Below are 21,718 nucleotides of genomic sequence, written 5' to 3' on the forward strand. Positions count from 1 at the left end.
ATTCTGGCCTTTGCGTCCCTAGTAGCCCGGCGAAGGATCTTGCTAATGTGGAAGGAGGCGAAGCCCCCCCAGCCTGGAGGCCTGGATAAATGATATGGCTGGGTTCATAAAGTTGGAGAGGATTAAGTTCGCCTTGAGAGGGTCTACGCAGGGGTTTTACAGGCGGTGGCAACCGTTCCTAGACTATCTCGCGGAGCGTTAGAGGAAGGTCGGTCAGCAGCAGCAGCAACCTTGGGGGGGGGGGGAGGGGGGTGGAGGGGACGTCCTGGGAGGTGGGGAGGGGGGGGAAAAGGGGGGACTGCCTGGGAGGGTGGATGAGCAAGAGATAACATGAAGGGTTGGGGAAACTGGCACGTACGGGTGAGGGCCAGTGTACAAAGCTGTGTAAATATATCATTTTGCCATGTGTATATCTTGCTCTGCGCGATTTCTCGGTTTTTTTTGTTACGAGGGGGGGGGGTTATTGTTTGTAAGGGAGAAAAATTGTGTTAAAAACTTTAATAAATATATATTTTTTAAAAACATGGGTGTCAGAAGGGAAAGAAAGTCTTGCTTGATCAATCTTGTTGCATTCTTTGAAGAGGTAACCGAGCCAGTCCTTTGACAGCACCTTCTCAACCCATGAACTCTACCACCGAGGACAAGGGCAGGTACATGGGGACACTAACACCTGCAAGTTCCCCATAAAGCCACAAAACTCCCTGACTTGGAACATATCGGGCGGGATTCTCCGGTTCGCCAGCCACGTGTCCCCGCAGCCGACCAATGATGTTTCCCATTGTGGCCACCTCACGCATCGGAAAACCTGTGGGTGTGGGTGCGCTGCCACTGATAATTCCTGACTGTTTCTTCAAACCTCTGGTACTCCCTCCCTGACAGCACAATAGGTGTACCTACACAACATGTACTGCAGCGGCTCAAGATGACTGCACACCACCATCTTCTCAAGGGCAATTAGGGACAGGAAATAAATTCTGGCCTAGTGAGCAATGGTGACATCCTGTGAAATGATAAACAAAATAAGCATAATGTAGCAGATGGAATGCATTTAGATTTCTAAGAGACTGTTAATAGACTGATGAATAAGGTCAGAGCATGCAGAACCAGGGAACAAGTAGCTGAATGTTTAGCTAGGCGGTTAGATAGAGTAGCAGGAGAGATAGAAAGTGGGGGTCCCACAAGAATTATGCTGGACCCGTTGGTGTTCAAAATCTGTATTAATGGGGCAGCACGTCGCACAGTGGTTAGCACTGGGACTACGCCACTGAGGACCCGGGTTCAAAACCCGGCCCTGGGTCACTGTCCGTGTGGAGTTTGCACATTCTCCGTGTCTGTGTGGGTTTCACCCCCATAACCCAAAGATGTGTTGATTAGGTGGATTGACCACGCTAAATTGCCCATTAATTGTAAAAAGAAAATACATTTTTTAATCTGTATTAATGATTTGGTCTTTGGAATCAGATTTAATGGAAATGTTTCTAAGTTCCATTTGTTGGGGGTTTCCCATCGGCTCTGCTGGCGAGTGCCCCACCACTATCTTACCACACTTAGTCACTTTTTGGGGGTCCTGGGGAGTTTCTCACCAATTTAGCCCACGAGGTATAGTGGCTGTCTGGTGCGTGACATGGCTGGTAGATCGCACCCACAATTTCTAAATTTGTAGAGGACACTAAAGTGGAGAAAGGGTGGGGATGAGGTGAGATAGTCGAAATTTCTAATTTGTTCATTCATGGAATGTGGTGTCACTGGCAAGGCCAGTCCCATCCCTAATTACCCTTGAGAAGGATTACAAGACAACGTGAATAGACTTGCAAAATGGGCATGAAAATAATTTGTCAGTTGTAACACAGATCAATTTGTGGTCCTGTATTCTGGTAAGAAAAGTAAGGCGGTCATAATTATTATTTTGCATAATAAGTAGCAGAGAAGAAAGGGGGTCTGGATCTAGAGATCCATAAATCACAATGAAAGTGGTGACATAGATTAATAAGAACATAAAAATCAGACCAAATAATATGATTTTTTACATTTTGAGTATAATGTACAATTGTAATCATTCACCAACTCACCAAGGCTCCTTAGGCAGCACCTTCCAAACACACAACCACTACCGTCGAGGACAAGGGCAGTAGACACATGAGAACACCACCACCTGGAAGTTCCCCTCCAAGTCAATCACCATCCTGACTTGGAAATATATCGCCGTTCCTTCACTGTCACTGGGTCAAAATCATGAACTCCCTCTCTAATAGTACAGTAGGTTTAACTACTGGAAGCTCAGAACTAGAACAAACAGAGTTGTTATCTCTGGGTTGTTGCCCGTGCCACGTGATAGTGAGATGAGGAATAGGGAGAGAGAGCATTTAAACACGTGGCTACAGGGATGGTGCAGGCGGGAGGGTTTCAGATTTTTGGATAACTGGGGCTCTTTCTGGGGAAGGTGGGACCTCTACAGACAGGATGGTCTACATCTGAACCTGAGGGGCACAAATATCCTGGGGGGGAGATTTGTTAGTGCTCTTTGGGGGGGTTTAAACTAATGCAGCAGGGGCATGGGAACCTGGATTGTAGTTTTAGGGTAAGGGAGAATGAGAGTATAGAGGTCAGGAGCACAGATTTGACGTCGCAGGAGGGGGCCAGCGTTCAGGTAGGTGGTTTGACGTGTGTTTACTTCAATGCCAGGAGTATACGAAACAAGGTAGGGGAACTGGCAGCGTGGGTTGGTACCTGGGACTTCGATGTTGTGGCCATTTCGGAGACATGGATAGAGCAGGGACAGGAATGGATGTTGCAGGTTCCGGGGTTTAGGTGTTTTAGTAAGCTCAGAGAAGGAGGCAAAAGAGGGGGAGGTGTGGCGCTGCTAGTCAAGAGCAGTATTACGGTGGCGGAGAGGATGCTAGATGGGGACTCTTCTTCCGAGGTAGTATTGGCTGAAGTTAGAAACAGGAAAGGAGAGGTCACCCTGTTGGGAGTTTTTTATAGGCCTCCTAATAGTTCTAGGGATGTAGAGGAAAGGATGGCGAAGATGATTCTGGATATGAGCGAAAGTAACAGGGTAGTTATTATGGGAGACTTTAACTTTCCAAATATTGACTGGAAAAGATATAGTTCGAGTACAATAGATGGGTCGTTTTTTGTACAGTGTGTGCAGGAGGGTTTCCTGAAACAATATGTTGACAGGCCAACAAGAGGCGAGGCCACGTTGGATTTGGTTTTGGGTAATGAACCAGGCCAGGTGTTGGATTTGGAGGTAGGAGAGCACTTTGGGGACAGTGACCACAATTCGGTGACGTTTACGTTAATGATGGAAAGGGATAAGTATACACCGCAGGGCAAGAGTTATAGCTGGGGGAAGGGCAATTATGATGCCATTAGACGTGACTTGGGGGGGATAAGGTGGAGAAGTAGGCTGCAAGTGTTGGGCACACTGGATAAGTGGGGCTTGTTCAAGGATCAGCTACTGCGTGTTCTTGATAAGTATGTACCGGTCAGACAGGGAGGAAGGCGTCGAGTGAGGGAACCGTGGTTTACCAGGGAAGTGGAATCTCTTGTTAAGAGGAAGAAGGAGGCCTATGTGAAGATGAAGTGTGAAGTTTCGGTTGGGGCGATGGATAGTTACAAGGTAGCGAGGAAGGATCTAAAGAGAGAGCTAAGACGAGCAAGGAGGGGACATGAGAAGTATTTGGCAGGAAGGATCAAGGAAAACCCAAAAGCTTTCTATAGGTATGTCAGGAATAAGCGAATGACTAGGGAAAGAGTAGGACCAGTCAAGGACAGGGATGGGAAATTGTGTGTGGAGTCTGAAGGGATAGGCGAGATACTAAATGAATATTTTTCGTCAGTATTCACTCAGGAAAAAGATAATGTTGTGGAGGAGAATGCTGAGCCCCAGGCTAATAGAATAGATGGCATTGAGGTACGTAGGGAAGAGGTGTTGGCAATTCTGGACAGGCTGAAAATAGATAAGTCCCCGGGACCTGATGGGATTTATCCTAGGATTCTATGGGAGGCCAGGGAAGAGATTGCTGGACCTTTGGCTTTGATTTTTATGTCATCATTGGCTACAGGAATAGTGCCAGAGGACTGGAGGACAGCAAATGTGGTCCCTTTGTTCAAAAAGGGGAGCAGAGACAACCCCGGCAACTATAGACCGGTGAGCCTCACGTCTGTAGTGGGTAAAGTCTTGGAGGGGATTATAAGGGACAAGATTTATAATCATCTAGATAGGAATGATATGATCAGGGATAGTCAGCATGGCTTTGTGAAGGGTAGGTCATGCCTCACAAACCTTATTGAGTTCTTTGAGAAGGTGACTGAACAGGTAGACGAGGGTAGAGCAGTTGATGTGGTGTATATGGATTTCAGCAAAGCGTTTGATAAGGTTCCCCACGGTAGGCTATTGCAAAAAATACGGAGGCTTGGGATTAAGGGTGATTTAGAGATGTGGATCAGAAATTGGCTAGCTGAAAGAAGACAGAGGGTGGTGGTTGATGGGAAATGTTCAGAATGGAGTACAGTCACAAGTGGAGTACCACAAGGATCTGTTCTGGGGCCGTTGCTGTTTGTCATTTTTATCAATGACCTAGAGGAAGGCACAGAAGGGTGGGTGAGTAAATTTGCAGATGATACTAAAGTCGGTGGTGTTGTCGATAGTGTGGAAGGATGTAGCAGGTTACAGAGGGATATAGATAAGCTGCAGAGCTGGGCTGAGAGGTGGCAAATGGAGTTTAATGTAGAGAAGTGTGAGGTGATTCACTTTGGAAGGAATAACAGTAATGCGGAATATTTGGCTAATGGTAAAGTTCTTGAAAGTGTGGCTGAGCAGAGGGATCTAGGTGTCCATGTACATAGATCCCTGAAAGTTGCCACCCAGGTTGATAGGGTTGTGAAGAAGGCCTATGGAGTGTTGGCCTTTATTGGTAGAGGGATTGAGTTCCGGAGTCGGGAGGTCATGTTGCAGCTGTACAGAACTCTGGTCCGGCCGCATTTGGAGTATTGCGTACAGTTCTGGTCACCGCATTATAGGAAGGACGTGGAGGCTTTGGAGCGGGTGCAGAGGAGATTTACCAGGATGTTGCCTGGTATGGAGGGAAAATCTTATGAGGAAAGGCTGACGGACTTGAGGTTGTTTTCGTTGGAGAGAAGAAGGTTAAGAGGAGACTTAATAGAGGCATACAAAATGATCAGGGGGTTGGATAGGGTGGACAGTGAGAGCCTTCTCCCGCGGATGGATATGGCTGGCACGAGGGGACATAACTTTAAACTGAGGGGTAATAGATATAGGACAGAGGTCAGAGGTAGGTTCTTTACGCAAAGAGTAGTGAGGCCGTGGAATGCCCTACCTGCTACAGTAGTGAACTCGCCAACATTGAGGGCATTTAAAAGTTTATTGGATAAACATATGGATGATAATGGCATAGTGTAGGTTAGATGGCTTTTGTTTCTGTGCAACATCGTGGGCCGAAGGGCCTGTACTGCGCTGTATTGTTCTATGTTCTATGTTCTATGTTCTATGGGAAGTGGCAGTTCAAGAAGGCAGCTCACCACCACCTTCAGTAGGGCAATTCGGGATCGGCAACAAATGCTGGCCTCGCCAATGAAGCTCAAATCCTCTAAAAAGGAATTTATAAAAATATGATTATTTTATTTTAATAAATTTAGAGTGTCCAATTAATTTTTTCCAATTTAGCGTGGCCAATCCACCTAACCTACACATCTTTGGATTGTGGGGGCGAAACCCACGCAAACACGGGGAGAATGTGCAAACTCCATATGGACAGTGGCCCAGAGCCGGGATCGAACCTTGGACCTCGGCACCGTGTGACAGAAATGCTAACCACTGTGCCACCATGCTGCCCAAAAATATAATAATAACAATAACCTTTATTGCCACAAGTAGGCTTACATTACACTGCAATGAAGTTACTGTGAAAAGCCCTTAGTCTCCACATTCCTGTACCTGTTTGGATACACATAGGGAGAATTCAGAATGTAGAGTCCACCTAACAGCACATCTTTCGGGACTTGTGGGAGGAAACCGGAGCACCCAGAGGAAACCAACGCAGACACAGGAGAACGTGCAGACTCCGCACAGACAGTGACCCAAGCCGGGAATTGAACCTGGGACCCTGGCGCTGTGAAGCAACAGTGCTAACCACTGTGCGGCCGTGCTAACCACTGTGTTACCGAGGCACAGGGAAGGGTGCTAAAATGATCTACTGGATTATACTAGAAATATCAGGTTATATCTATCAGGAAAGAATGGATAAAGAGAAGGCTGTGAGATGATCTAATAGAACTAATTAATATTAAGTAATATTTTGATAGAATGGATGGAGAGTGTTTCCACTTTTGAGAAACAGCAGATTTCCATAAAATAGTCATGGAGAAATCTAATAGCGAATTCAGAAGAAACCTCTTCCCTAGACAGTGAAGGGTAATTCCACGTACCATGTGTCCTTTTAGTCCTTGATTTTCTGCCTACTTTTCATAATTCCCTGAACAGTAACCCCCCATCCTGCTCCCTCCACTTCAACTTTCATGTCCGTCACTAACTGTCTAGCAACTACAGTCAGTTTAACCTTGGTGGAGGCAAAGTTTTTAGAGATTATAATCCGGGACAAAATTAGCAGTCCCTTGGAAAAAAATTGGATTAATTAAGTAAAGCCAGTACAGATTTGTTAAAGGCAAATTGTATTTCACTAATTTGTTTGAATTGTTGGCTGGCTCAGTGGTTAGCACTGCTGCCTTACAGCGCCAGGGACCCATGTTCAATTCCGGCCTTGGGTGACTGCTTATGAGGAGCTTGCATGTTCTCGACATGTCTGCGCAGATTCCCTCCTAGTTCCTCCTACAGTCCAAAGAACATAAGAACTAGGAGCAGGAGTAGGCCATCTGGCCCCTCGAGCCTGCTCCATCATTCAATGAGATCATGGCTGATCTTTTGTTGACTCAGCTCCACTTTCCGGCCCGAACACCATAACCCTTAATCCCTTTATTCTTCAAAAAACTATCTATCTTTATCTTAAAAACATTTAATGAAGGAGCCTCTACTGCTTCACTGGGCAAGGAATTCCATAGATTCACAACCCTTTGGGTGAACAAGTTCCTCCTAAACTCAGTCCTAAATCTACTTCCCCTTATTTTGAGGCTATGCCCCCTAGTTCTGCTTTCACCCGCCAGTGGAAACAACCTGCCCGCATCTATCCTATCTATTCCCTTCATAATCTTATATGTTTCTATAAGATCCCCCCTCATCCTTCTAAATTCCAACGAGTACAGTCCCAGTCTACTCAACCGCTCCTCGTAATCCAACCCCTTCAGCTCTGGGATTAACCTAGTGAATCTCCTCTGCACACCCTCCAGTGCCAGTATGTCCTTTCTCAAGTAAGGAGACCAAAACTGAACACAATACTCCAGGTGTGGCCTCACTAACACCTTATACAATTGCAGCAGAACCTCCCTAGTCTTAAACTCCATCCCTCTAGCATTGAAGGATAAAATTCCATTTGCCTTCTTGTTGCACCTGAAAACCAACTTTCTGCAACTCATGCACTAGCACACCCAGGTCTCTCTGCACAGCAGCATGTTTTAATATTTTATCATTTAAATAATAATCCCTTTTGCTGTTATTCCTACCAAAATGGATAACCTCACATTTGTCAACATTGTATTCCATCTGCCAGACCCTAGCCCATTCACTTAGCCTATCCAAATCCCTCTGCAGACTTCCAGTATCCTCTGCACTTTTTGCTTTACCACTTATCTTAGTGTCGTCTGCAAACTTGGACACATTGCCCTTGGTCCCCAACTCCAAATCATCTATGTAAATTGTGAACAGTTGTGGGCCCAACACTGATCCCTGAGGGACACCACTAGCTACTGATTGCCAACCAGAGAAACACCCATTAATCTCCACTCTTTGCTTTCTATTAATTAACCAATCCTCTATCCATGCTACTACTTTCCCCTTAATGCCATGCATCTTTATCTTATGCAACAACCTTTTGTGTGGCACCTTGTCAAAGGCTTTCTGGAAATCCAGATATACCGCATCCATTGGCTCCCCGTTATCTACCGCACTGTTAATGTCCTCAAAAAATTCCACTAAATTAGCCAGGCACGACCTGCCCTTCATGAACCCATGCTGCGTCTGTCCAATGGGACAATTTCCATCCAGATGCCTCGCAATTTCTTCCTTGATGATAGATTCCAGCATCTTCCCTACTACCGAAGTTAAGCTCACTGGCCTATAATTACCCGCTTTCTGCCTACCTCCTTTTTTAAACAGAGGTGTCACGTTTGCTAATTTCCAATCCGCCGGGACCACCCCAGAGTCTAGTGAATTTTCGTAAATTATCACTAGTGCATTTGCAATTTCCCTAGCCATCTCTTTTAGCACTCTGGGATGCATTCCATCAGGGCCAGGAGACTTGTCTACCTTTAGCCCCATTAGCGTGCCCATCACTACCTCCTTGGTGATATCAATCCTCTCAAGGTCCTCACCTGTCATAGCCTCATTTCCATCAGTCACTGGCATGTTATTTGTGTCTTCCACTGTGAAGACCAACCCAAAAAACCTGTTCAGTTCCTCAGCCATTTCCTCATCTCCCATTATTAAATCTCCCTTCTCATCCTCTAAAGGACCAATATTTACCTTAGCCACTCTTTTTTGTTTTATGTATTTGTAGAAACTTTTACTATCTGTTTTTATATTCTGAGCAAGTTTACTCTCATAATCTATCTTACTCTTCTTTCTAGCTTTTTTAGTAGCTTTCTGTTGCCCCCTAAAGATTTCCCAGTCCTCTAGTCTCCCACTGATCTTTGCTACTTTGTATGTTTTTTCCTTCAATTTGATACTCTCCCTTATTTCCTTAGATATCCACGGTCGATTTTCCCTCTTTTTACCGTCCTTCCTTTTTGTTGGTATAAACCTTTGCTGGGCACTGTGAAAAATCACTTGGAAGGTTCTCCACTGTTCCTCAACTGTTTCACCATAAAGTCTTTGCTCCCAGTCTACCTTAGCTAGTTCTTCTCTCATCCCATTGTAATCTCCTTTGTTTAAGCACAAAACACTTGTGCTTGATTTTACCTTCTCACCCTCCATCTGTATTTTAAATTCCACCATATTGTGATCGCTCCTTCCGAGAGGATCCCTATCTATAAGATCCTGAATCAATCCTGTCTCATTACACAGGACCAGATCTAGGACCGCTTGTTCCCTCGTAGGTTCCATTACATACTGTTCTAGGAAACTATCGCGGATACATTCTATAAACTCCTCCTCAAGGCTGCCTTGACCGACCTGGTTAAACCAATCAACATGTAGATTAAAATCCCCCATGATAACTGCTGTACCATTTCTACATGCATCTGTTATTTCTTTGTTTATTGCCTGCCCCACCATAATGTTACTATTTGGTGGCCTATAGATTACTCCTATCAGTGACTTTTTCGCCTTACTATTCCTGATTTCCACCCAAATGGATTCAACCTTATCCTCCATAGCACCGATGTCATCCATTACTGTTGCCCGGATGTCATCCTTAAATAACAGAGCTACACCACCTCCCTTACCATCCACTCTGTCCTTCCGAAAAGTTTGATACCCTTGGATATTTAACTCCCAGTCGTGACCATCCTTTAACCATGTTTCAGTAATGGCCACTAAATCATAGTCATTCACGATGATTTGCGCCATCAACTCATTTACCTTATCCCGAATACTACGAGCATTCAGGTAAAGTTCACTTATGTTGGCTTTTTTTACCTCTTGTTCTTAATCTTAACACCTCGATCAGTAACCTCTCCTAAGTTATATTTCCTCTTAACCTTTCCCCTAATTTTCCTTGTCGTCGAACCCATATCTTCCTGTAACAACCTGCCGCGTCGCTTACCATTAATGTTTTCACTTCCCGTTTTATTTCTTTTAGTATTCCTGGTCCTATTCACTGAGCTCCCCTCAGTCACTGTACCTTGTACTGTCGCCCTTTTTGATTTTTGATTGTGGCTTCTCTGCCTTACACTTTCCCCCTTACTGCCTTTTATTTCTGTCCCTGTTTTACTACCTTCCAACATCCTGCATCGGTTCCTATCCCCCTGCCACATTAGTTTAAACTCTCCCCAACAGCTCTAGCAACCCCCCCCCCCCTAGGACATCGGTTCCAGACCGTCCGGTTTGTACTGGTCCCACCTCCCCCAGAACCGCTTCCAATGACGCAGGAATTTGAATCCCTCCCTCTTGCACCATCTCTCGAGCCACGTATTCATCCTCTCTATCCTGACATTCCTACTCTGACTAGCTCGTGGCACTTGTAGCAATCCTGAGATTACTACCTTTGAGGTCCTACTTTTTAGTTTAACTCCTAGCTCCCTAAATTCAGCTTGTAGGACCTTGTCCTGTTTTTTACCTATATCGTTGGTGCCTATGTGCACCACGACAGCTGGCTGTTCACCCTCCCCCGCCAGAATGTCCTGAAGCTGCTCCGAGACATCCTTGACCCTTGCACCAGGGAGGCAACATACCATCCTGGAGTCTCGATTGTGTCCGCAGAACCGCATGTCTATTCCCCTTACAATTGAGTCCCCTATCACTATAGTCCTGCCATTCTTCTTCCTGCCCAGCTGCACAGCAGAGCCAGCTACGGTGCCATGAACCTGGCTGCTGCTGCCTTCCCCTGGTGAGCCATCTCCCTCAACAGTATCCAAAGCGGTATATCTGTTTTGCAGGGAGATGACCGCAGCGGACACCTGCACTGCCTTCCTACTCTTGCTCTGTGTTTTGGTCACCCATTCACTATCTCCCTCAGTACCTTTCACCTGCGGTGTGACCAACTCGCTAAACGTGCTATCCACGACGTTCTCAGCATCGCGGATGCTCCAAAGTGAGTCCATCCGCAGCTCCAGAGCCGTCAAGCGGTCTAACAGGAGCTGCAACTGGACACACTTCTTGCACGTGAAGGAGCCAGGGACAGTGGACGTGTCCCTGAGCTCCCACATCGCACACGAGGAGCATGACACGGGTCTGAGATCTCCTGCCATGTCTTAAACCTTCGGTTAACTTCAACAATTTCAATTCCCCCCCCCCAAAATTTAAATCAATAAATAAACAATGAAGAAAAAAATAAATAAATATACCAATGAAAAGAAACAGAAAAACAGAAACACTACTTACCAGTCACAAAATGCACTTCCTCCCCACCCAGCTTCGAATTCCCACCTCGATTCAAATTCCCAAACTCACTCTTTGCTGTCTCACTCCTGGCTGTCTTCTCTGTCTCACTGGGAGAACTCACTGGGAGTGAGTTTACAAGTGGGTCTTTTTAAACTGTCCTGAATTGACTCCCCTCCCCCACCTGCTTTTAGATCAAATATGTGAACTTTAGGTGGGGTTACATGGTTAGGGTGGGGAGTGGGTCTGGGAGGGTGTTTTTTCCGAGGGTTAGTGCAGACTCAATGTATTGTAGGGATTCTATGTAAATATGAAGGTGAATAAATCATCTGGACCTTACGGACTACACCCCAGGGTACTAAAGGAGATAGCTGAGGAGATTGTGGAGGCATTGGCGGTGATCTTTTAGGAATCACTGGTGGCAGAAAGGGTCCCAGTGGACTGGAAAGTGGCTAATGTAACACCCTGTTTAAGAAGGGAGGGAGGCAGAAGACGGGAAATTATACGCCGGTTAGCCTGACTTCAGTCATTGGTAAGATTCTAGAGTCCATTATTAAAGATGAGATTGCAGAGCACATGGAAGTGCATGGTAAAATAGGACTGAGTCAGCACGGCTTTGTGAACGGGAGGTCATGTCTGACAAATCTGTTAAGAATTCTTTGAGGAGGACATCCGGTGGTGGCCATGGAATAGGAGGTCGAACATTTGGTCGCTTCCGCTCATGACGGACCTTTTGGACCTTTTTCCCCGACTTTTTTCGAATTTTATTTGAAAAATCGGGAGTAGATGGGACAGTGAGGAGGAATCCCACACCAGTATATGGAGATGTGGACCAGAAGTGGTCGTATAAGAAAGAGTTCTTTGAGGAGGTAACAAGGAAGTTAGACCAAGGAGAACCAGTGGATGTGATCTATTTAGATTTTCAGAAGGCCTTTGACAAGGTGCCATATGGGAGGCTGTTAATATGTTAAGAGCCCATGGTGTTAAGGGTAAGATCCTGGCATGGATAGAGGATTGGTTGACTGGCAGAAGGCAGAGAGTGGGGATAAAGGGGTCTTTTTCAGGATGGCAGCCGGTGACTAGTGGTGTGCCTCAGGAGTCGATGTTGGGACCATAACTTTTCACAATATACATTAAAGATCTGGAAGAAGGAACTGAGAGTACTGTTGCTAAGTTTGCAGATGATACAGGATATGCAGGGAACAGATAGTATTGAGGAACCAGGGGGCTGTAGAAGGACTTGGACAAGCTCGGAGATGACCTGTGGACATGGTCTATCTCCAGGGGCTTGAAGAAACCCTACTCGTCGACCAGCTTCCGAAGCATCGCTGCTACTATTCGTAGGGTTTCTCCCGTCCGTTTCCTCCGGCAGCCCAATGATTCTCAGGTTCTGCCAACGCGATTCGTTCTCCTTGTTGTCGATTCTGTCCTTTAGCACCTTCTGGGTCCTGACCAGGCTCACTACTTGGCATTGAGTGCCGTGATCTGCTCCCCTTGGTCCGTAGTGGTTTATTCAAGGTCCCTCGTCGTTTCCTGGGCTCGTGTCTCTGCTCCATATTGCCAATTGCCTCCATTATGGGGGCCATCGTGGCCTCCACTGCCATCTCGATGGCTGCCAGGAGGTCTCTTCTCATCTCCTCCCTGTCTCTCTGGACCTCGGAGGTGATGAAGTTTGTCAATTTGTCCCGTCAAACCTGGGTCCGTGCTGGGAGCTCTGCGGGGTCGACCCTCACTGGCTCTGCACCTCCACGTGTGGTTCCCTGTTCCGAGGCTGAGGTTTCCCTCCCCAGGTCTCTGCTGGCATTTTGGCTGGGTGGTTGGCTTTTTCCCATCCTGGCTGCAGTGTGGTCAATGGGGAGTTAAACTGGGGGGTTATAAGTACTTTTGGTGCCCGTTTGTTGGGGCTTAAAGGACGTAGTCGTTATTCTGGGGCTGGTTTAGCACAGTGGGCTAAATCGCTGGCTTTGAAAGCAGACCAAGGCAGGCCAGCAGCACGGTTCAATTCCCGTACCAGCCTCTCCGAACAGGCACTGGAATGTGGCGACTAGGGGCTTTTCACAGTAACTTCATTTGAAGCCTACTTGTGACAATAAGAGATTTTCATTTCATTTCATTTTTCATTTATTTCATTTCTTAGACGAAAGCCACCTTTCGTGTGACCTCTCAGCTCATGGCAGTCACCGGAAGTGAGTTGGAAGGACTTTGTCAGATCATAATGTGTACAGGCAAACCCCATGAAGCTATGTTTAGCTGGGAGTATCCATCCTGCTCGGTGACCCTCACTGGTATTCTCATATCTGGTACTAGAGCACAGTTAGTATGAATGAAGCTGACTATAAATATATGGCTAGTGTGACTATAATAAGCAGTAAATTTCAGTGTGGGGCAGCATGGTGGCGCAGTGGTTAGTGCTGCTGCCTCACGGCGCCGAGGTCCCAGGTTCGATTCCTACTCTGGGACACTGTCCGTGTGGAATTTGCACATTCTCCCTGTGTTTGCATGGGTTTCACCCCCACAACCCAAAAGATATGCAGGGTAGGTGGATTGGCCATGCTAAATTGTCCCTTAATTGGAAAAAATGAATTGGGTACTCTAAAAAATTTTTTTTAAATTTCAGTGTGAATCAGCAGTTAATTGATGTTTGTATCAGGTCTTAAATAACACAGCTGTTAATATTTAATTTAACTGGGCAGGATTTCTGGACGGTGGCAGGTTAATGGTCCACTTCTCTCCCATGTCCACAATTCTTTTCCTTGTCCTCGTGAAACCCCTGGTGCATGCTGGATAACCTGCCGTAGGTGCCAGATCATCCTTGGTATTTTGCTCATAACTGAATCCTGGCAGTGAGCTTTGCCAGGCTATTGTAACATGGGTGACATTGCAAATGTGCCTAACCCTGCCCTTTGCTGCTGTCCATCTCAAGGGACTGGAACACCAATTCTGTTTTGTGACGAGTACTTTTCTTTTTCAGAGTTATTGAAGATGATTTGGTCGGAAGTCGGGTTTGGGGATCTGATGCCACAATGAAGACATACACACATGGTGTACCAGTCGTATTTTTCATCAATTTGTTCTGCTCTCTATTAGCATTCACTGTAAGTGAAAAATCTGGTGGTCGCATCCACTTCATGAATGGGAATTATGATGGTCACCCCATGCTATACTTCACTAAAGGAGATGTGGAGGATCTGCGGCTCAAGGCAAGAAGCACTCACCGGCACATTGCGAACAAAATTCGGGATGCAGGACAGATCATGCTATCAAGCCCAAAGGAGTACTTACCTCCCTGGGATCCTAAACATTTCAGTGCCCGTTGGAATGAAATCTATGGCAACAATCTGGGAGTATTGGCTATGTTCTGTGTACTGTTTCCTGAAAGAACCGATGCTGTGGAGTTTGCGATGAACTACATGGAGAGGATGGCATCTCAGCCTAGTTGGTAGATTTTTGTCTTGTTTTTCTAAAGCATTTGTTTCTGCCTTTCGGGAGTTGCTTCATTGTTATCTGTCAATGCTCAAACAAAAAGCGAAATAGGGCAGCACGGTGGCGCAGTGGTTAGCACTGCTGCCTCACGGCACTGAGGTCCCAGGTTCGATCCCGGCTCTGGGTCACTGTCCGTGTGGAGTTTACACATTCTCCCCGTGTCTGCTTGGGTTTAGCCCCCACAACCCAAAATGTGCAGGGTAGGTGGATTGGCCACACTAAATTACCCCTTAATTGGAAAAACTGAATTGGGTACTCTAAATTTATAAAAAAACAATTTTTTAAAGAAAGCGAAACTCTGCTTTAGTAACAGTTAATCTGCTGTTATGATGTACTCTCAGAATTTTATTCCCTACATGCTATAATATATATAGACAAAGATATTTAAAAATGTCAGCGTTGTCAGAGGTTGACATCGTGTTTATTTTTTAATCAATATTTAAAGTTGTCTTTAATTCAGGATTATCACTAGTCAGTCATCAACTGGGTAGGTGGCAGATGGATGAGGCCTCATGGTGATGGGCACAATACAGCGGACAAAGGTTTAAGTCCTCTTTGGGGAGTGTTATGGGTTGTTTCTCAGTGGCTTCAGCGCGGTCGCTGAATCGCACCTGATATTTGTGACTTGTATATGATTGTCAAATCTCCAGGATCGTTCTGCAGCCTCCAGAAATTAAAGATACACCTCTCCAGATCACTGCTGTGAGCAACCTGGGAGAAAAATCGGAGGGGCATTGAAAAAAGTGATTTCAAAATGTATTTTGAAAATGTTTGTGTATTAGTTAGCAAGGTATTTGAGTTGAGAAAGTTGGTTGACTGACGAACAAAAAGGATCAACCAATTTGGTAACGAAGTGTCACTTCCCTGAGCCATTGGTGTGGGATGTTGGAGTGCCTGAGGAAGGCCAATCTGGTGCTTGGAGGTGGGATTAAACCTCCAGAAACATGTCCAATCAAAGTTGGATATCAAGATAACTTAACTACTCTTCAAATACTGCCCGTGTGTTATCCACCTGAACAAACAGGCAGGGCCTGTTATATCTCATTTAAAAAGCAGCATCTTTCTCAACGTAGTGCTCCCCGAATCTTGCACTGATAAATGGAGTTAGATTGTGGATTAAGGCCCTCTGCAGTGGGGCTTGAATTCAGGGCCTCCTCGTTCAAAAGTAAGAGTGCTACCTCTGACTCAGGCTGCTAGCTTTATTATTGATGGCAATATTCAGCATAGGTGCAGAAAAGTAACTTAGTTCTCTGGATTTGCTAAGACCCACTTGATGAGAAAAAGGAGAGTTTGGGACATCCCAAGTTGCTGGCTGCTGTGTTTTTTTCAGACATTGCTGACTTTTGTCAATCCTCCAAGTTATATTATGGATTACAATAAAGTCAATAAAGAGTTTCTACCTCCCACAATCAGAAGAATGTTGGTAAGGAAGTTTTTTGTTCAAATTTGCGTTTTAAATATTTGCAACCTTTTTATGGGGGCTGAATCGTGTTTCGATTGCGATTTTATTGGCTACAATAACTGTGCGATTGATGGGCTGGACTATAAGATATTAAATACCGAATAAAATCAAGTCTGAAATATGTCCTCAAGTTTAATCATAAAAGGGTATGGGGAAAGGATTATTGAAATGTAAATTTTAGGAAGTTCTCCTATTGGAGATATTGGAATGGAGACAAAACGGTGGAGTAATTTAAGAAGCAATTGGATAGTATGATGGTGGAGTTCTCAACTTGTTTCAGAATGAGATATGATGAACCAAATAGTTCTCACCATCTTAATCCATTTTCAGTGGTGTGTTGGTATCGGTTAAAACTAGTTAGCCTGTACCCTTGTACTTTTATTAGTAATCAATGATAAATTAATGCAAAATTAGGAATTGGGATGACACTTTCCAATACATTTCACTCAGGATCTGTATTGTTGGCAGAATACCAACTTTCATCTAATCAAGTCTGACTTTTAAGATGAAACAAGTTTATATAAATGAAAGAATGCATTCCGATACTTGGCTACGGGCAGTCTTCATTGTTTGTTTAATTATGCAGCTTTCGTGTATCTTCGTTGTAAATGACAAATGTAGAAAATGTTATAGGTGATGGACGTAAGTAGTGGAATTTTCCATTTATGAGACTAAGTGGGTTGGTGTGTGGTTTTTTGCTGCACCACTCCACTAGCAGGAATGGCGAGAATTTGCGCTTGATTCTGCACTTGGAAGTTTATTAATTAGGTACAAATCGGTATCGAGCCAAACAAGCTGGCGGGTCGGGAACTGATTTGTTTGCCTACCGTCAGCTTGTGGGATCGAAGGTCTGGGTGCCATATTTAAACGGCAGTCCAATTCATGCACCTCACTCTCTCCAGCCTACCTACTGTCAGGAAACTTACAGAGATGTCTTTCAGCCTCGAGAAGAAGACCGAAAGCCTTGAGAAAAAGGCAGTGTTCTACTTCACCCACCAGGCCCTCAAGACTTTGATACGAGGAGTGCAGGCACACAGGCATATCTTGTACCCTAGGGATGGCTCCAGGAAGCACACCAACCTCACACTCTGGTCTAGGAGGCTGTCGCAAAGCATGTCAGCAGGACTGGCAAGCGTGCCCAAATTGCCAACCAGTGCAGGAAGAGGATGCATGATCTCATCCGCTCTGGCAAGGTAAGTCATCCTTCAACTTCCTCCTTTATAAAACTCTCATGATGGCACCAACCCTCAAATCGATACTCTCTTCATGGATATCACATATCCATTAGCGAGGGACACATATCAGCATTCATTCGCTCACAGAGTTTTCCACAGAATCACCATCCTATCCAGCATGTTACTCAAACTCTATCCTCTGGACCTTCCGGGGAGGGCTCACCACACTCAGGGAACATGCATTTCACCCAGATTCTGCTCCATCACTGTTCACCACATGCTTTTCTTTCATCTTCATATCGGCCACAACAGGCAGGAAAGATCGCAGACTGGGGTGGGACGGCCGACACCATTACCCTCACTGAGTTCGAGGAGGCTGTAGCCAAGTTGGCTTGGGAGGACAGGGATTGCTCCTGTGGGGTAGGGGAGATTGGCCTCTCCCAGCAACGTTGTATGGATCACAGCACCATCAAATCAAACAAATCCTGACAATCACTGTGAGCCACATGCAGTCTAATATAGCTCATGCTCATCAGCTGAAACTATATTCTCTATTTTCTAGGCACCAGCAGATTGAGGTCCTAAAGGCAGCCGAGTACCTGCCCAAGTCCACAGACCGTGTCCAAAGAGGAAGCTGTGGAAGAGCCATCAGTGTACTCATCTGCACCTTAAACCAGCGCAGGTGCACATCTCTGTTGGGCACAGCTCCAGACTAAGCTCAGGCCCACTTTCTGGAGAACAACTCAATGACAAGTCCCCTCAGATGTTGGAGACAGGGACAACCCAGGTCTCCAACATTTGGAGGGCTGCTGGAGACCAAAAAGCCTCCAGGCCTCGGACCACCAGAGGACATCCACCAAGGTCATTGCAGACATCAGGATGTAGCAGTCAGCAGGCTGCTTCCACCTCGGTTACAGATGTCGGGGCTGCATCCAGCTGTAGTGATAGAGTTAGGAAAGTTAAGAAATGTTTATGTCACTTTTGGGTCATGGGTGTGGTACCAGTAAATAAATTGCACTTTGTGAATACAGTTGATGGCTATGTGAATGTTTTGGTTAACTGAAGGCATTGTGAATTTGTACTTTGGAATCCTCTTTTGTTGAGCTTTAATCATCCTCCCACTCAGTGATGATGTCCCACTGTGAGACTAAGATTATGTGATAGCAACCTGATTTGAACAGGTCTCCACACCCTTGTGTTTCAGTGGGATATGTTTAAATCTTTATTTGAAGTGTGCGATGTCGGCGTTTCTAATGTTTCTTCCTTAAGGATCACCATTGAATGAGGACAGCATTGATTTTCTAGCGGTATTTGTATGTCCTCAGTGTTAGTGGCAGAAGACAAGACATCCACGGGAGGAGAAGATCCGTAGGCATGTACACATCTCCTCTCAGTGGCAGCAGTGTTTGGATCATTAGATGATGGCGGAAGCATCGAGTCTTCTCTCACATCGCTCTTGTTCCCCATTGGACTCTCAGTTCCCAGAGTGAGCTCATTAACCACGGACCGCGGCAGAGATCACAGTCTGGTGATTCATCAAACCAGAACACACAAGTGTGAATGCTGGACTCATTCTCGCTATGAGTGGTTGAACATCCCCTGAGATGAAAGGGAATGGCATTGAGAGCTAGGAGAGCTGTGACCATATGTCCTAATTTAACATTACTCTTCCTGGAACGTGCCAGTAATTAGAGTATCACAGGCATGTTTCCCACGTCATCCTCCATGGCATCATTATGCTCAAGCTGACCATCAACAGCCTCTTGAGCTTCCTGGGCCTGTGGATCTTCAGCCTCCGATGAGCTCCCATCCTCCTCCAGTTCACCCTCTGGCAAGGGGTCGTTCTTTGCATTGCCTGATTGTGATGGGCGCAGCAAACTGTGAGGATGCAGAAACACTATCAGGAATGCATCGGAAGTGAGCCATCTGAGCGGTCCAAGCATCTGAAACACATCTTCAGAAGCCTTTTGGTCTACTATGTAAGGGAGAGTGTGGAGCTGTGAAGAGTGTTGTGCATCCCTCAGAATGATTATAAGGGAGGCACACCAGAGTCATCAGCTAGTGCTTCAGTGGGTACCTCTTATCCCGAAGCCATCCCTGCAGACACAGTGGCCCCTCAAAAACCTCAGGCACCTGGGAGTGATTCAAGATGTAGGAATCATGGCAACTCCAGGATACTGGGCAGTGAGGCGGATAGTGGTATTGTCACTGGACTAATAAACTAGAAACCCAATGCTCTGGGGACCTGGGTTCGAATCCCGCCACTGCAGATGGTGAAATTTGAATTCAATAAAAATCTGGAATTAAAAGTCTAATCATGACCATGAAACCATTATCGATTGTCACTAAAGTCCTTTAGGGAAGGAGAGCTTACCTGGTCTGCCTACATGGGACTCCAGATCCACAGCAATGTGGTTGATTCTTATCTGCCCCTCAAGGGCAATTAGGGATGTGAAATAAATGCTGGCCAAGCCAACAATGCCCACGTTCCATGAATGAATAAAAACAAAACTGTGCAGACGTCCGATGATCACACCCCAATTGCGCATTGATGGTATGGTCGCCATTGCGGTTTATAAACATCAGGGTCTGCTGCCATATAACCTCTATAACCACATGGGTGCAATCTATTGCACCCTGCACTCTTGGGAAGTGTGAGATGGTGGGAAAGCTGGTGAATCTCGCAGCCTGGTTATCTTCGTCCAGAACAAACTTGACGCAATGATGGGCCTATCAGTAAATGACAACTGTGACCTTCTTTATGCATCTGTGTATTGTGAACTACGAGAAGCTGCACAGGTCTGTTGTTGTTCCCTGGAAATTCCCAAAGAAATTGAGTGCTGTGGTTACCTTCAAAGCCTCCAACCACCATGGGGTGTCAGGTCTTCCCATAGATTGTGGCATATGTGATGGACTAGATTTTGGGACTGGTACAGATATGCCCGACATTGCCTCTCATTCGTTTGTAAATAGGAGACTCTTCTACGATAAACCCTAGGTCTGGTGATTCATGTCCGTTTTCTGGGTCTGCCTGATTCTACTACTCATGCTCTGGCTCTTGTTGACCATGTCTCTCCGGCCTGATGGAGCTATGCTCGGCATCACCTCTCCTTCCTTTGACCCATCCATTGCATTAGGACCTTGACAAAGGCAGCATTGAGCCCTGGTTCCATTTGTCCTTTTGTCTTCTCTCTAAAATAAAACTTTGAAGACAATAATGATGAAAGAATCAATAAAGTGAAACTCTGAAGATACAACCTACAGTGAGTCTGATCAGGAGGGGTCTGAGACAATATGGGATTTTGCAATGCTGGGTTATGGGTTCCCATATTGTCTCAGACCCCTCCTGATCAGACTCACTGTTGTTTTATGTTTTGAGCCAGTGCCATTACTGTGGCACAGCAATGTAGAAGTCAATATTTTCCTGCTTCTTTGACTGTGGTAAAGACTCAACAATAGATTGTTATGGTAAAATAACAAGGTTTTATTTACGGAAAGACCGCATGCAGTTTTGGCTGTAAGTTGAGGTCGGAGAGCAGTTACTACCACTGCATGATTCCTACTCAAGTCTGTGCTTTTACGGAAAATCATTTCAGTATTTATACATTATCATTATCAAGAATGCGTGACTACAGCTCAGTCAGGAATTCGATCGGAAGTAGAAACGTAAGCAATGTCATGAAACAGACATGACCTGTTGATCTTCTCGGACTCTTTGTCTCATCCCTCATACCATTATCTTGTCCTTTGATAGAACATTAAAAGGTCAGAGGAGACTCATCCATTCCTTATCTTGTCTTATTCATACCGTCCTGAGTTATGACGAGTTAGCCAGGCATTTTGGAATAGCTTGACATTCTCTGATCTTATTCATGCTTTAGGTTATGCGGAGTCAGCCTTATTGGTCTTACAAAGAGGTCTGGTACATTGAAATGGCTAGGTCAGCTTTTCTTACATTGTACCGAATAGTTGACCAGTTTTCCCATCATGCCATTACTTAATTCGTACAACATCACAGCAAGATGGTGGTACTCCCACATGTCAGATGTTGATTTACCTTCAAACATCTGCCCCCAATCTAAATTCTTCAGTTCCTGCATTATATTGTTATAATTAGCCTTGCCCCAATTTAGCACCTTCATCTGACGACTCCTCTTACCCTTATCCACAAGTACCTTAAAACTTACTGAATTATGGTCACTGTTCCTGAAATGATCCCATCCTGAAACTTCGACCACCTGGCCAGGCTCATTCCCCAATACCAGGTTCAGTATGGCCCCTTCCCTAGTTGGACAATCTACATATTGTTTTAAGAAGCCCTCCTGCATGCTCTTTACAAACTCTGCCCCGTCCAAGTCCCTAGCACTAAGTGAGTCCCAGTCATTATTGGGAAAGTTAAAATCACCCACCACAACAACCTGTTGCTTT

The 21,718-nt window shown here is 45.4% G+C and overlaps 1 protein-coding gene across 2 annotated transcripts in view; it reads left to right on the forward strand.

The window, feature by feature from the left end:
* dse (dermatan sulfate epimerase) overlaps positions 1–21,718 on the forward strand; it is a 137,535-nt gene that overhangs the window by 24,595 nt on the left and 91,222 nt on the right. The window contains exon 2 of one of the 2 annotated variants that reach the window (XM_072499432.1): positions 14,142–14,609. In XM_072499432.1, the coding sequence (XP_072355533.1) occupies positions 14,194–14,609 (416 nt within the window). In that variant the 5' untranslated portion in view covers positions 14,142–14,193. Of the gene's footprint in view, positions 1–14,141; positions 14,610–21,718 lie in introns of those variants that run through there. The other variant, XM_072499433.1, reaches the window with a different exon arrangement.

This window comes from Scyliorhinus torazame, chromosome 4 (genome assembly GCF_047496885.1).
Source record: "Scyliorhinus torazame isolate Kashiwa2021f chromosome 4, sScyTor2.1, whole genome shotgun sequence".
In the NCBI taxonomy this organism is placed as follows: Eukaryota; Metazoa; Chordata; class Chondrichthyes; order Carcharhiniformes; family Scyliorhinidae; genus Scyliorhinus; species Scyliorhinus torazame.